General features: G+C 42.4%; 1 protein-coding gene and 1 long non-coding RNA gene across 3 annotated transcripts; one reads left to right on the top strand and one right to left on the bottom strand.

Moving 5' to 3' along the window:
- Positions 1-32: 32 nt before the first annotated feature.
- On the bottom strand, positions 33-15762 carry armc2 (armadillo repeat containing 2). 2 transcript variants are annotated; one of them, XM_026319485.1, is made up of 18 exons: positions 15608-15762; positions 14014-14317; positions 13845-13917; positions 13594-13756; positions 12925-13045; positions 10357-10424; positions 9559-9666; positions 8610-8800; positions 8381-8483; positions 8049-8263; positions 6014-6159; positions 5374-5473; positions 3754-4075; positions 2241-2363; positions 2007-2120; positions 1513-1645; positions 1107-1261; positions 33-902 (listed from the first exon to the last, which is right to left on the bottom strand). In XM_026319485.1, the coding sequence occupies exons 2-18, from the start codon at positions 14229-14231 to the stop codon at positions 769-771; spliced, it is 2487 nt and encodes an 828-aa protein (XP_026175270.1). In that variant the 5' UTR covers positions 14232-14317; positions 15608-15762; the 3' UTR covers positions 33-768. The 2 variants fall into 2 exon arrangements, with proteins under 2 accessions (XP_026175270.1, XP_026175271.1); XM_026319486.1 differs by having other exon boundaries at positions 14014-14237.
- LOC113137661 (uncharacterized) lies at positions 2022-3658 on the top strand. The gene is made up of 2 exons (XR_003296374.1): positions 2022-2138; positions 3221-3658. It is a non-coding gene; the product is annotated as an uncharacterized LOC113137661 (long non-coding RNA).
- Positions 15763-15976: the final 214 nt, after the last annotated feature.

The raw sequence follows: 15976 nt of genomic DNA, 5'->3' as shown, positions 1-15976 counted from the left end.
TCCTGCTTTCTTCTGATTTATTATGTGCAAGGTCCAAGGTCACACATTTCACAGACAGAAGATTTGTTCATCAGGTAAATTCCACGTTAGTCCTCTGTTTTCACGACTACATCACCATAAAACTCACAACACAGTGGACTTAGGAACAGATTGAGCCTGTTATATAAATGTGCAAAGAGCTTGTATTAAACGATCCCTGAATATGTAAAGATGCCCACACATTAAGGCTTCAACAGCTTTATGAAAATAGAAGGTAAAGTGCATAAAAGATTTTTAAAAAATGCTAAAAAAAATTAAATATAGATGGAAATGCAAATATTTGCATATGAGTACACAGAAATGAGAGAACAATCTAGGATCTTTACACTCATATATGTATTTTTACCATGTAATGCAGTCATTCTGTGTTTTTTATTTTTCATAATTACCTGTATCAGCCAAAAACCTATTGCTCTAAATATGAAGCATCACCTGCAGGATGTAAAACTGGCTGTAAAACGTATGTAATGTCAACGTTCATGGAAAACAGCATCAATAGCTTGAATTTAGACATAACTGTGCAACGTGACATGAAATCCACTGTGATGGACTTGAATCCAAGCTGACCCCACTTTGTTCATGAGGGAACTGAAGAACCAACTATTAGAGCGAGCTTTAAAACCCACAGACAGTAGGTCCTATTTAGTATTTAGACTGGGTTGGGTACACAATAGATAAATACAAGGTTTCTATGCCAAAATGAAATGCTTAACTCCTTGTCCCAGCGTGTCAGGCTGTCATGTCCGGAGCCTGGAGTGCCCTCTTCAGTTTTTGAGCTACAGGTAGGAACTCCAACTCCCAGCATGCTCTGTGAAAATCCCTCATGTCTTCGTTTTCTATCCACTTCAAAGCCTCCTCTTGTTCTAAGGAAGAAATGAAACATAGAGGGCGGTGGGTGAGCGGGGCAGTGGGAAGTTTCAGGCTTCAGTGACTTGTTTTGTGTTTAGGCAGGTCCCAGATGTGATGACGGAGGTCTAGTTCATGATAGTGTGAAGATTTGTGACAACAAATATTTGCTCCAGCCTGTTTCTCTCTCATATGTTACAAAGTTTAGTACTAACACCAACCTAAGTATGTGGACAGGACCTCCAGCAGTGACTCTCTCTCCTCTGGGTCCAGCAGGTTTTCTGAGCCCCCTCCGATCATGTTCCATAAGGCCTGACAAACCTGCCCCGCCAGCTGCCAATCACCTGGTCCGAAGTCTCTCAGACAGTCCACCAGCCTGGTCACACACACATCATATGACTCATGGGAGCAGGATTCACATGACCAGCAGGTTTGTGAGCATTAGCTCCACTTCACTGGACTTACTTCTGAAACAGAACTGAGCTCAGTGTTCAAGCTATGTAAGATCATTCCACAAACTCTGTTCCACTTCATTCACTTTTAATTAAATTAATTCATCTTGACAAATCATAATTATAGCTTTGTACAACTACAGGAAACAAATTCTCTAAGTGCGTTCGTCCTTACTTGGCAGAGGTCCCCTCTAGTGAGAGACTGGCCCGGCTGGGAGGATCCAGAGCCAGGTTGGTGAGGACCCCGCATGCTGAAAAACACATCTCGGTGCTTTTTGAGTCGAGCAGCGTTACCACGAACTGATGCACTGATGGAGAGAGAGCGGAGAAAGATGACGGACTGATGGCATGGATGAGGACAAAGCACGGCAAAGATAAGGGGGCTGTTATCACAGTCAGCAGCCATGTTTATACTGACTGCAGCTGGCCTTGCAGATAAGTGCAGCCTAAACATGACAACTGTATTCAGAGGTGCATACTGTACTGGGTGTTATGTGAGTATTCAGCTGTTTGCAAAGTTTTCTGCTTGAAGAAAAAGATTTATTCACATTTTCACGACTCTTATTTATTTTTTCTGTCTCTCTAGGCTTTAAAGACACATTCACTTTTTATTCTACCATTATTGTCTGTAAGTGTAGTCCCACAAAGTGTACAAAATATACCATGTACCTTTGTTTTGCATGATAAAGTCCCGCACATCCTTGGACTGTGACAAGTTTCCATATACACGAGTGGCCTCGAGCATCGCGTCCATGCTGGAGCTGAGCACCAACTTCAGCATCACTGACGTACAACATCACGGTGAGCAGAGGCAGAGACAGAGGAGGGTAAAGGGGGAGGACGAGAGTGTCACGTATTTATTTGTCACCTCTACAGCAGAATGTGCGTCTGTTTCAGCCTTACACTTTGCAATGGTGAGCTGACTCTGTGTGACTGCAGAGCTTTGATCCTGGTAAAATGACAGGTTGTTGATGGTGGCAGCAACATTCACCAGCAGCTCCTCGCTCTCTTGCACAGACCTCAGCTCTATACACACACACACACACACACACACAATTCATTTATATGAGGTTAACCTTGTTCTGACGACCAGTTTTATTTAATGCTTTGTGAATAACATTTTTCCAGTCCGACCTCAGAACAAACTGTCAGATGAACCAAGTTTCATCCTTGAAACAGCAGCAACAGGGATTATGTAAAGTGGGAGTCATTCAGTATTGAGACTGGTTGGTTTTTGAAATTTTAAGTGTAATGCAGATGGAATGAGACAATGTACACATATACTGCACAGTGAGTCTTTCGCACATTGCAGCTCTGCTCATGATGACACTGTGGCGTCATCATAAAAGCAGCTGTTATCTGTGGTTAATTTTGGCCTGATATGGTCGTTTTAATCATGAGCTGCACACAGAGGTCAACGTGACCCGACCTAACCAGCTACGACACCGAGTGTCTTGGAAATGAGTCTGTTCCTCATATAGCAGCAGATATCATGTGCTCAGTCATAAATTGTGAATATTGCGGTTGCACTGTCAACCGGCGCCTGTGTCACATTGAATTTTGTTTCTGGGTCTGACTGGAAATGCTGCTTTGTTGTGCCCCCCCCCCCTTTCAAAGCTCTGTAATACGAAGCAGAGCCTGTCATGAACTTGATCAAAACAGGACATCGATCAGCCAAGTCTGCTCTTTCATCCTCCACCGAGATTTTGTGTTTGGCCTCCAGCTGTCACCCCAACTCCATATTATCCTGCAATTGCTCATTTAATGTTTCTGTCTTCAGTTACTTCATTTACTTCCCATCTTACTCACTGGCCTCTAGTTTTTGACTTTTGCACGTTTCACTAGTTTGACCTGAATTTTATTTATTTCATTCTCTCTCCCAGCTGCCTTGAAACTTGTGTGGGAGGCAGGCAGCAGAGAAATCGAGAGTTTCACACCCACCTGCGTATCAGTTCGACCTGTCCTGAAACCATCTAACCACATGGGGGAATTTCAAAAACACAAACCAAGTTGGCTGTGAGATGTGACAGAACATCCTGCTCATGCACTGAAGCACCTCGGTCTGTCAGATTTAAGCAAACAGGTAAACCAGAACAGAGAGAACAGACAAAAGCGAGCAGTGGAAGGAACAGGCTAACGAGGAGCATGTTTTTGACCAAAGTCATGTCTTGTTCCCTGCACAAAGGAAGTGGTTGGCTGCCTGGAAGACGTACTGTACCCATCATGCACTGAACAGCTATTTTTAACCTCTGGATTTTCACACACTGCTCCCTTTATATCACACATTATGAGTAAAAAGGATAAATCCGGTGAATCTGCCACTGGCTGTATTGTCTTGTTATTTTATAAACTCTATACATAAAACAGCGAATGAGGTACGGAGGAGGTCGAGGAGCTCATCCTGCTCTCTGCTCACCAAGAGTCTCCATCAGAAGCCGAATGCAGGACGTGTTGGTTGCCAGAGCCGGACCTACAGCCTGGTGGATGCACATGTTCGCCAGCACCCTGACCAGCTTCACCAGCACATCGTCAGCCTCCTGCTCAGTCACGGGAGGTTTGCTGGGGGAAGGTGCATCTTTCCTAGAGGATGTGTGTGGTGACGTGACTCTTCTTTGGTAGCTGTTGTACAGGTGGAGGAGTGTGTCCATGCACCTTTCACACTGGAAGAGCTGCTGCCGAGACTCGTCGATTTTGGCTGTGAGGTTCCCAAGGGTGAAAAGAAAACGCACGACAAGGTCCTGTGGGAGGGAAGTGGTCATTTGCATCTTTTAAATCATTTCTAATCTTCTGAATTAAAGCACAGCACTTTGTTCAGATGTTAATAATGCATGTTTGTTTGAAAGGCCAAACTTCACAGCTTCACCTAATCCACCTTCCCTCCTGCAGCATTTTAATGTATCCAGCAGTATGTTTCATGTAAAATGTTACTGTGAGAAGTGCTCAGTATCATTTCCCATACACAAGATTTCACCCTCAAATGGCTTATTTTTTTCTAGAGTCCAAAAGTTACTGAACTTGAAATTGGAAACTGGGAAACATGAGGCATTCTGGGTCGAGGCAATTAGTCAATAATCAAAACAGCTGCTGATTCATTTTCTCCCGACTGACTCCAGGCTGTAGCTGTGCTATAGTTATGGAGACTGTGCAGGATTAAACAGAATGTACCTGGGAGGTAGAGGTTGATTGTTTCTGACTAGAAAGTTGAAAGTAGTTAACATTAAAATCTGTGAGAGGGACTTTAGGTCAACGACAACTTCGACTGCAGCACGGTGAGTCTGAGATGATCGTACTGTGATTTGCTTGCACTGACAGGTATCACTAGTGCCAGAGCCAGTAATTACCCCAGCAGGGCTTGGAGCGGTGTAGTCGTGTTTCAATGAGTTATTACTCTTACTGAGAAAAACGGTGACCAGTAACGAGCATGTCACACTCGTATCCTGACTCTACTTAAAATAGCATGAAGTGCAAGAGCACACTCGTTTCTTCCATGAATGAGCAATAACACTGGTATGAGGACAGGACGGCCTGTCCCAGGACTAGGTGTGCACGTCTTGCTGTCCTCTTTGTGTGTGTGTATTTGAAGGCGTGGGTATGTGTGTATTCCCAGTGAGATTTAAAACACACATCAGCCATGTCTGATTGCCACAGTCCCACCCTTTTCCTCTCCTCCTCCTCTTATCTCTCTCCTCCCCTCCACCTCACCATAACCTCTACTCCACTTAAGCCCACCCATTTTATTTTTTCCTTTTTCTCCTCCCCCTTGACTTAGTCGGCCCCCCTTGGGATGATTGAATGTCAAAAACATACATGTCCACATAAACACGCAGAGCAGAGCAAAACAAACACTAAGTCCAGATGGACATAATGTCCCATAAATGTGCCTGGATGTGGCTGGATGTTCATAAACAACTTACTCTAAAGGCAAATATACTTAATAGAGTTCCATCATGAACACTGGAAGCTTCTCTTCACTTTTCTCTCAAGAAAACATACACACACACACACACACACACACAAAGGAAGCTCACAGGCTCACCTGTTTTTTGTGATGTTTGCTCAGCAGTTCTAAAAATAACTGGTAGCAGCCGGGGGTCTGGGCCAGAGCGAGGCGGCACTCTGAGTAAGATGAGAGTTTACTGAGGAAAGAAAGAGGACAAGACAAACACTGACTGCCTGTTCTGCTATCTTCGCTAAAAGTCTAGTCACTAAATCAACACCACAAGTGGATCGGCAGGCCTGGGATCTGATATTTTTGTTTTTGTCAGATATTACTAACGACATGGCAGAGGGGGAGGCAGGAGTCCTGAAGAAAGAAAGTGAAGACCCAGAATCTGAGATCAGATAACTTTGGTGCCCAAGTCCTGTACCTGGTTTCACACTGAACTTTTTGTCTCTAGTTAAATCAACAGAGTATTGCTGACACCTTATCTGTCCGTATGTCTTAGGTCTCCTGAGCAAGTAACAATTGGTAGAATAAGCTGTGTGATGAGGGTGGATGCAGACAAGCTACAGTCAGCTGCCTCAAAGGTTTATTAAAAGCACAAAGTCAGTGGCATGCAAAACAGATGTGACACCACATCCTCTCTGATAAATGCTACATGACTCCGAAGGACAACCACCAGTGAGGTGAACCATCGTCACATTATTAGAACCACATGGAAGCACATGTGTGATACCTGTATATTCTGGAAATGTTGGTGCAGATGTCCTGGTCTTTGCTGTGATGACGCAGCACCAAACAGAGCTCTGGCAGAACAGAGAAGGAGACAAAGAGTGGACGGGAATCAGGGTGATCAGCCAGGTTCCTCAGGGTTGCTGTCAGCTACAGGGGTCAGAGGTCAGGCAGAGACAAAAAGAGAGGGAATGAGTTAGACCTGTACACATGCTACCTTATGGGTCAGTAGCTGGGCCACTATTGCGTGTCAGTGGTGCATTGTACCACACGCTCATTTAAACTGGCTGCCGGCCTGAACAAGACGTCATAAAGCAGAGCGACCGGAAACTATTCAGCCTGGGCATAAATCATTCCATCATAAGAGGGAAACTGTAATTTCCAACACACGGCAGAAAGGTCTGGAAAGTCATGGCCCGCCTGTTTCCCTCCTCACATCGTAACGAGCTGAGCTTCATATCAAACGAAGCGCTGGCTCAAGATGTTTGATCAGGCCAGTTTATATGGTTAAAAGCAATCACCTTCAGAAAAATGAAGCAGGATGTGTTTTGGATTGCAATGCCCAGGTCAGCAAACAGCATTATAGTCTTGGAGCAGCTTATATACCAGACATAAACAAAAACATTTCTGTATAATAGTGGGAAAATCTACATCAGCCAACAAATACATGAGGAACATTTAACATTCCTTTTCTTTTCATGTCTTTTGTACTGACTCAGAATAACTCAGGACTGAACTTGCATGCTAACAACCAAAATAAATCAACCCGTAAGAAAATGATGTAAAAACCAGATTTTCTTAAAAAAACAAAACAAAACATTTAGAGTGGAGTGTGTGTGTGTGTGTGTGTGAGGGCGAAGGCGTTAATAAAAGACAAACAACCTGCAAGAGGGAGTGCAGCCAAGCTAGGTCAAGTTTAGCAACAGGAAACATAGATCACCAGCCACGACGCTGTTTCTGGCACTGAAAAGGTTGGAAATCTGTATTTACTCACATGTATCAGACTACATCTGCATAGTTGTGAGCCAGCTAAGGTCTGAATCTGATTTATCACCTGCACCATCTCCCAAAGCCTTCTTAACACCACATGTAAATAAATTAAAAATGTTTAACCAAGGGCAGCACGGTGGATGAGTGGTTGGAACTGCTGCCTCACAGCAGGAAGGTTCCTGGTCTGAAACCCATCAGGGGCCTTTCTGTGTGGAGTCTGCATGTTCTCCCTGTGCTTGTGTGGGTTTTCTCCAGGTACTCTGGTTTCCTCCCACAGTCCAAAAACATGTATGTCAGGTTGATTGGTGTTTGTTTCTGTGGCCCTGTGATGGACTCATTAACTCCTTTACAGGGCCAGGAACATATTCCTCCTGTCTAGTCCCGCACATGGCTGCATTTTTTCCCAGCAGTGCAGTCAGGTCTCTTCACCCAGGCGGAAAGCTGCTTCTCTTCCTATTTGGGACAGCTGGAGCCACGGATGGAGCTTGTGCAACATGGACTAAAGAATTCATTGCTAAGAAAACTGTGACATCAAAGTACAATTCTAAGAATAAAAAATGAAAAGTCAAGCTCCCTAAATTTGAACCTGTCCGACTCTTAGTGCTGCACAAAGCGCTGGTTCCCTTTTGTGATATAATTTGATGCCTTGTGGAAAAAGGTGTTTTTAAGTTGTAAAGGTCTACCTTCTTCTCTGAAACTGTCATTATGTCTCCTACAGCATTAAAAAAAGCCGTCTAGATTATATAAAACATAACATAATTTCCCAGAAATGCTAAGTACACATTAAAAACTCTAACCTGTAAGCTGTACTTTAACTTGCTTTTGTCAGCAGGAGTGAATCCCTCAAGTTTGTATCTGGACTCTGATACATCCTGTGCTGGTGCAGGCACTTTTCAGGTCTGATACAAGCCCTCATTCCTAAACCTGAAAGGCTGTCAGTCAGCAAACGCTGCTGTCCACCAAACATAAGATAATTAACATAAATAATTCTTTAAAATTCCTTAATATGTTTGTTGCAACCCACGCCAGCCGTGTTAGGTCTGCCACACCTGTACAAGCATGTGCCCTGCTATAGTGAAGTGAGTATCTTCCACTGTGCGAACCCTCTGGATGAGTTTCTGAGCCACGCCAATACAGTTCTTGTCGAGCAGGAGTCTGAGGATTGCGTTGTTTCCTGAGAGGAATTTCAGAGTGCCAACACAGTACAAGAGAGTTTCTCCAGATGATGACACATCCTCATTGCTCAACACGCCCAGCAGCGAGTCTAGACACAGACAAAAAAAATGTCCCTTGTTACCATCTAGGTAACATATAGGATATATAGGAGGAATATTTGAGAATATAGGAAAGGGCAAAGAATAGGGAAGCAGCTCATCCTGACCTATGATGGAGTTGTTTCGAAAGAGGCTGTCGTTGCTTTCGCTGCGGCTGATCTGGAAGATTAGCTTACAGATGTTGAGCAGGTTGTTTCCACTGACACACAGCTGAAAAAAATGCACAAAGAAAAAAAAAATCATACAACTTTTACATTAGACTCTGGAGTACATTGCATGACCTTGTGATGGAGACTCGATGGCAGACGCCCTGACACCCACACACTGATGACTCACAGCAAGGCAGAGCTTGGCGATGTGCAGGTTGAGTTGGGCAGAGTTGAGGTCGATGAGGCGGAACAGTGTCCGAAGTATCCCTGACCTCCTCTTACAGCGTCGACCGAGCATGTCCGCTTCTGCCAAGGTGCCGTGGAGACTGTCGCACAAATCACACAGAAGGTCCACCGAGCCCTCAGAGCTGCCTGGCACTGCAGGAAAGCAGATTTAAGAAAGAAATGTCAGTTTCAGGGCAGCATGTTGAACACTCACAGAGAAAATAAACATTCCATAATGAAAACACTTACTGGTGTTTGTTTGTGTGTGTGTGTAATGTACTTGGGCTCTACTGTACACCATACATTTATTATTTGCATGTGAGGCTAAATCAACATCAATAATCCATTGGTCAGCAGTAAAATAACAATCCCCTCCCTTTTCAGAAACACAGCTTTGAGTTTCAATGGTCAAATGCAAGGAAACAATCCTGCTACAATCTTGACGCAGAGGAAGAGAACGGGAGGAGGCTTTTCCTTGTTTTTGAGGTAAAATAAATGTTTTCCCCTGCATAAATAACAGGGCTTGGCCTTTTCTAAAAGGTGGTTGGCTGCAGTCTCACACTCAACACTTTGCTGCAGTTTTCCACTGAATCTGAAAGGTGTCTTATGCATGAGCCAGGTGGAACTTGGTACAATAAATATTTATTTATCTTTCATATGAACTTTCCATTAAATTTGTAGAGTGTTAAAATTTTAGCATGTTTTGTTGCCTTTCTTCAGTGGCTGAAATGACAGTGCCCTTTCATGAGCGACGTCATGCATGTTTACTTGTGCTAAAACTATTTTTCTGTGTGCTGTTTTGAAAATGAAATCTCATAAGGAAATACAAAAAGACGACACTGATAAGAGAAGCTTCGCTCTAAGTGTCTGCACTTGGTTTTTGAGTTTCCTTATTGCACTGGCCACAGTACCTGCAGCCACAGTCTCCAGTTGTTTGAGAAGAGAAGCGATCGTGTTATTCCACACCAATGTCTGTGCATCCTTGTCTTTGTTTGTGGTGTTGTCTCCATTCCCCAGCTCTGAAATGTGTGGCAAGAATTGCATTTAGCAAATTACCACCTCCAAACGCAGGCGGTGAACATGAGCAGAAAGCATGGTTCACAAGTTCACTATCTTAAAATAACACAGCAGGAAGTTTGATGCCACAATGAAAGGTCACCGTTCACAGCTATATTTCCTCTGATTTGCTTCTGTGCTGATGTGAAACAGCCTGCATGTGGGTATGAAGACACGTGTGCATGTATGTTTGTGCACGCAAATGTCTGTAGTCACTCACACAAGTATGTTGCCTTTTTGCTGAATATTTGCATACCAGCTTGCTTGGTGTGATGCAGGAAACTGTGGTTACCCTAACCAACAGCTCTCATAGCTATTGGCTGATTGTCTCTCATGGTGGAAATTAGGCCCTTAGCAACAACACCCTAATCACAGTGTGACAAAGGCTTGTTCAGTTACACACAGGGAGGTGTGTCTCTGTTGCTGGTGAAAAAAACATTGCTTAGCCCAGGACTGGATACTGAGATATGTATATAATGTTGACGTGGCTTTGAGGATTTTAGAAAATAAGTTACTCTTGAAGTTAAATCACTGAGTGGATGAAGGGTATGTTACACTGGGCAAACCCGAAACTACATTATAAATATACAAATATACACAGCTTTGTAGAAAACTTCACTGAGGCTTATTTAGTACTGTATATGTGGCCAAACCTGTTCTCCGTCCTGCTCTGCCCACTGTGGGTCTAAGTCCTGAGTCAGCACCAGGCTCCATTATTCTACTGTTGGTACAAAAAAAACACAAAAAGCCTGGTTAGTTTTGTCCTACAGGTTTTGGTTATAACTGACACTTGGAGTTTTGGCTTGTTCAGACATTAAGATTAAACAGTTTAAAGACTGATTGCTGTGTCAAATAGTAGTTTAGTATGTACAGTATATCTTCATGAATAGTTGCTGACTTGAGAGTGTCACCAAACATATAGGTGTAGTTTCACCAAATACCACTAGGTGTCGATGTTGCAGCAGAGGTTACAACTTGTGTGAATGTGCTGTTATCTGTAATGTATGTCTATGAACTTGTGTACTTACGCAAACAAGTTTGTGTGTGTGTTTGTTTCTTTGTGTGTGACTGCTTGTAAGTCTTTGTGCACGTGCGAGTCTTTGCTTGCGTGTGTGTGCTTGCATCTTAAACTGCAGCTCCAACAGACAGGAACTAGGATCTTAGCTTTGCGGGCAGGCTGGTTAAAAACTGTTCATGCTTCGTCACTGTGAGCTGTCTCCACAGTCTTACCGCCTCTGTGCAGTAACTGTAAAGTGTTCCCCAAAAACACGCCCTGTCTCAGGATATGCTGTGTGCTGTGGTTTGCCCTCTGCATGTCACTGCTGCAACTCTGTGCCTGTGCTTGTAACTGTCAAGTCTACACTACTCCACTCAGAAAGAGACTGATTCAGTGCTACAAGAAACTCTGTGAAATGTAACAGGTAGTGTGTCTTAAGACTAATGACCAGCTGAGAAAGTAAATTTAATAAGGATAAACTGAAGCAGCACGTAGACTCATTCTAATCTCTAACTTCACATCTTTACACAAAGGCCTGGAACAACCTTAAAAAGGTGTAGTCATACCTGTCAAAGATAAATGTTAAGTTATCAGGACTGACTGAAGCTTTTGCACTGACATTAGTACAAAAGGCTGAGGAGCTTTTAACTCAAACAAGCTTCATTTCATGGTCTCCTGACAGGTGTGAGGCAGAAAATGGGTGTAAAAATGCTCGATCTCATTCCCTTAGACCATCACCAGAAGCTACTGCTCGATGTCAGCAGCATTTATATACAGTGTGTGGGTGTTACTATATAATGCACTTTGATGGAGATTTAGTGATTGGAAGTTGGCACAGAGGACACATGCAGCAGGGAGTGCTGCGGTCATGTTGCAGTGAATGTCAGGGAAGGGGCTTTGGCTCCGTATGATAGGATTAAGAGACTGATAATAAGGCCTCTTTGTGTGATGCTGCATTCTGGGAGACATGACCTCATCCCTCTCTTAGGCCTGGCCAGTGCACTGCAGTCACAACACACGCTTCTGCCAGCCTTGCCCAGATGGGCACCCAAATCTAATAGAGAGCCATTTGGAGCTATAAAGCACTAGCTTATTGAAGAAAAAGAACCTAGTGGATGTGTATCCTCCCTATTGTTATCTTTATATCTCATCCAACTCATCAGATTAATCTGTCATGCTGCATCTATTTCCACATGCTAGTTAGTGTACTTCTGGCTTGACCACCGCTGTAATTTTCACTCTGTTTTCTACCACTTATGAAGTTCATTGCAACACTAAAGAAAGGTCTTTCAATGAAGAAGTGGAAATCTTTAAGCATGCATGTATTCTCTTTGATCATACACTGGCCACAGTCTCAGTCTCATGGGACCCCTCTTTGTCAGCAACAAGTTCTACAAACACTGCATGTTAACTAAGCTTGTCTGAGGTGGATGTTGTGCCGTGGGCAATTTTCCAGATTTCCTGTAAAAGTGTTTTATGGTCTGTCCCCCCCTCTACTGCCCTGGCTTCCCCATCCAATCGATAGGTGGGTGGATTGTAACGACTGCCCCCGACCTCACGCCCAGAGTTATGCCCCTCGTGCTGACACACAACTGATGAGGTCGGCAGAAAAAAGCAGAGCGTTTAGCCTTCCTGCACTGTGAAGGAGTAAAAACTGACACGATAGCAATGACAGATAGAGGCAGTTTTGTTGGGAATGAAGCTCGCCAAGTAGCTGGACTCAACTTTGACCAAGATATAGTGTACAGTAAAGTATATGGGGGTTTAAACAGGGTTGAATGTCTCAAACTGAAGATCTATCTATCTATCTATCTATCTATCTATCTATCTATCTATCTATCTATCTATCTATCTATCTATCTATCTATCTATCTATCTATCTATCTATCTATCTATCTATCTATCTATCTATCAGTTAGTGACACCATTGCCCGTCTGACTTACTTCATATATACAGCAGTCTTTGCTAATTAATTTAGCTGTAAACAAAGTAACTATTAAGTTTTAACCATACAGATTATGGCTCCAGATGGGAAGAAAGCAGGAGGGAGCTGGAGGAGAGAGGCAGTTTCATTTGTTAATGAGCCCCACTCTAACCTTTGTGTGCTTATAAGTCTCCAACTCATTGTCATACTGCCACTTTGGTCACAAAGAGGAGGAGAGAAGAAGAAGATTGAGTAGAGTGACAAATCTTGCAAGTGAAACAGAAGCACAGAAAGCGTACCTTTCACTTGCTGTTCTGCGCGGGCCAGGTTTGAGAGGACGTGTATTGGTGTGGTCTGTATTGGAGAGTTGTGTAGCTGACGGTGGCTTTTGTCCTGGGCCTGGCTTTGAGCTTTCTTTCACTAAACACATTGAAAGGATTATTTACAGGTTGCTGCTGTACGCCACAGTAACATTTCTACTTTTTTCACTGGCTAAAAGTATAGACGTCCATTTAAATAGAATCTACTGTATACACAATCACGGAAAAACAGTATATATGCACAGGTAAAAGAACTCAATAGCCATTGTGTATTTTATTGCTCTAGATAGCAGAGCAGTTTTGTGGGAAAAGGTCTGAGAGAGTAGTCATTTTCTACTCAAAAGAGCAGCAGTAAATTATGTTTTCACTCAGCCCAACCACAGAGAATGTAAATCAGGTATAATGTCAGCATGTGAATGATCCATTCATTTTGAGAACTGTTTTAGCACTAGTGTCCGTATAGAACATTTGTAACAATGCAATGGCTGAAATAAATGGTGTGCTGTTTTTCTTCCTACTTCCAACCTACTTCACAAATGCACCTTTTGTTCTGCAAATCATCACCCAGTGTAGATGAATAATTAATAACAATTACTTCAGTGTGTGGCATCCGGACTCATCTCTGTGCTTTTTTTATGCATTTCTTACTATCTGTGTGTTCGACAGGAGACAACGCAGTGAGAGATCCAGCCCTGAGGAGGCGTGCCCGTGCCCCTGCCCGCCCCCTCTGCACTTCCAGTGGGTCAGCAGGGGGTTTTGGAAAGGTACTGATTGGATCGTCAGCATCGTAAGGCACTGGAAACTTCGGCTTCTGGTGCCACAGAAACATATTATAGTATTCATATTATGGTGTGAACAATGAGCCAGAGCATTGATTGTCTGCATATGAGGGAACTTACGTGGTCCAGAGGAGAGAGACGAGTCCCTGAGCCGGGCCTTGAATCCGGAGCATCAAAATTTTGAGCATGAAGACTGTGAAATAAAAACATGGCTCATTACATGTGACACACGACAGGAAAGGGCACCACAGTTGATTTCAGAACCCAATAAACCGAAGCTGTGACTAACCTAAAGGTAGATGGAGGTCTGTTTTTACCATCTGCACGAACAGAGCTCCTTCCAAAAAGTTGCCTGTGTCCATCTCTGGGAGTAAGTGGTCGCTGGGTAGACTGGACACGTAGGAACTGTCTGGCTTCATTTACTATTTCTGCACTGGTTTGCCTCAAACTGTTGCGTCGTGGAATGAAGGGGCTGCACGCTCCATGTTTCCCCTCCATAGAGGCCATTGAGGCCTGTGTGACATTTGCAAAGACAATCTGCAAATGACTTCAGGGGTTTGATTTCATTATGCAGACAGTTACAGGGTGTATCACTGATGGGAAACAAACAAACAAACAAAAAACATGTAATAATGCCAGAACAGAAAACAAACAGTAGGTGTTAAATGCTTCTGAGGTGAAATAAAAAACATCAAGTATCCAGAGCCTTTCTTTTAAAATTAGCATAGCAGAATGACACTGGCCAATACATATTACAAGATTATATTTATGCCTGCAAGTAAAGATTATTTTCATTGTCAATTAATCTTCCAATTATTTTCTCCAGTAATCAACCATTTATTCTATACAACTTCAGAAAATAGTAAACAATGTCTATCATAATTTCCCATAGTGTATTTTCACATATTAACATCCTGTTTAATTAATATCCGGAAACTAGAACAAGTGAATTTTTGCAAAAAAACAATAATCTAAACCAAAACAAATGAAAAAACAGACACAAACCAGGACAACTTATATTAACTCAATAATATTTGGCGAAAAATGTAAAAAGCATTTTAATATCAGTTGATAAAGTTGGAACTAATTTTAACTTCTTTCGTTTTGTTGGGTAGTTTGACCTATAAAATAGCATCATATTTTATAGGATCATCAAATGTTTTGTTAGTAAATGCTTCATTTAGATTGTACAAAAGTCTGTAGAGCTACAATAATATCTTGATTAATTGGCCAACAAAAAATTATTCAGGAATGATTATCTGATTATCAATTCATTTCAGTTCAATTCATATCATTCATTTGTCATTTTTTGAGCAAAGATGCCAATTATTCAATGCCCTCAGTTTTAATACATTTTAAAGTAGCTCCCACATTTTAGCCTTTTATTATTCTTATATTTAATTTTCATGTTTCTGTTTCCCTATGTTCACACAATAACATCCATCCAAAATTACCATAAATGCAATTTGGCTGAAGATTTGAGTTCCTGTGGTGAAAATGCAATAAACTCCAAGTTATAATTGTTTTTAGTTCGTTTATAAAAACTCCAATTTGGCCTTGATTTAATCAGTTTTGTGGACTTTATGTAAACATGAATGAGAAGTCCCGCTGCGCGTTCACGCTCCGTCTCCATGGTGACGAAATGCCGCTGTGGTGGCTTGAACAACAAACCGAAGATGCAAAACAACCGAATAGAAACCAAACTGTTTATTATTATCTGCATGTAAGAAAAACTTCTGTTGTGTAGTAAAAATACAAAAAACTTTCCATAAGCATAACGAGAATAAGAAACAGGGAACGTTTAAGGAAACTAGGATATCAATGAAAGCTTACACACGAACGTTAACCAGACAAATGCAGTAAAGAAAACTAAACAAACCTACCGTTAACGCCGGTATAACACAGTGAAAGCGATACTCTGGGGAGTTATCGGGCTAAATCTTGAAGAGGGTTTCTACAGCCAAAATACAAAAACAATAACAATAAATGAAAACTGAAGTTTTCGAGCCCGCAGCAAAGCAGCCCGAAGGAAGACACGCGCACGAGCTTCAATAAATGGAAATCTCGCGTGATCTGGTGTTGCGTCATTAACAGTTGAAGAGCTAAAGCTAAAGCTAGGATTATCTTACATTTTGTTAAAATGAGCTACTAGTCGTCGCGATAAATTTAGGCCCCAGTTATCAAACATGTTAACTATTTGACAGGAAGTTGCTTCATTTATTAGTTTTGGCAAGGTCCTTTATAAACCCGAA

The sequence above is a fragment of the Mastacembelus armatus genome, chromosome 24 (genome assembly GCF_900324485.2).
Source record: "Mastacembelus armatus chromosome 24, fMasArm1.2, whole genome shotgun sequence".
Lineage (NCBI taxonomy): Eukaryota > Metazoa > Chordata > Actinopteri > Synbranchiformes > Mastacembelidae > Mastacembelus > Mastacembelus armatus.
The sequence above is the reverse complement of the archived record's forward strand: the minus strand, read 5'-3'. Positions and strand labels throughout refer to the sequence as shown.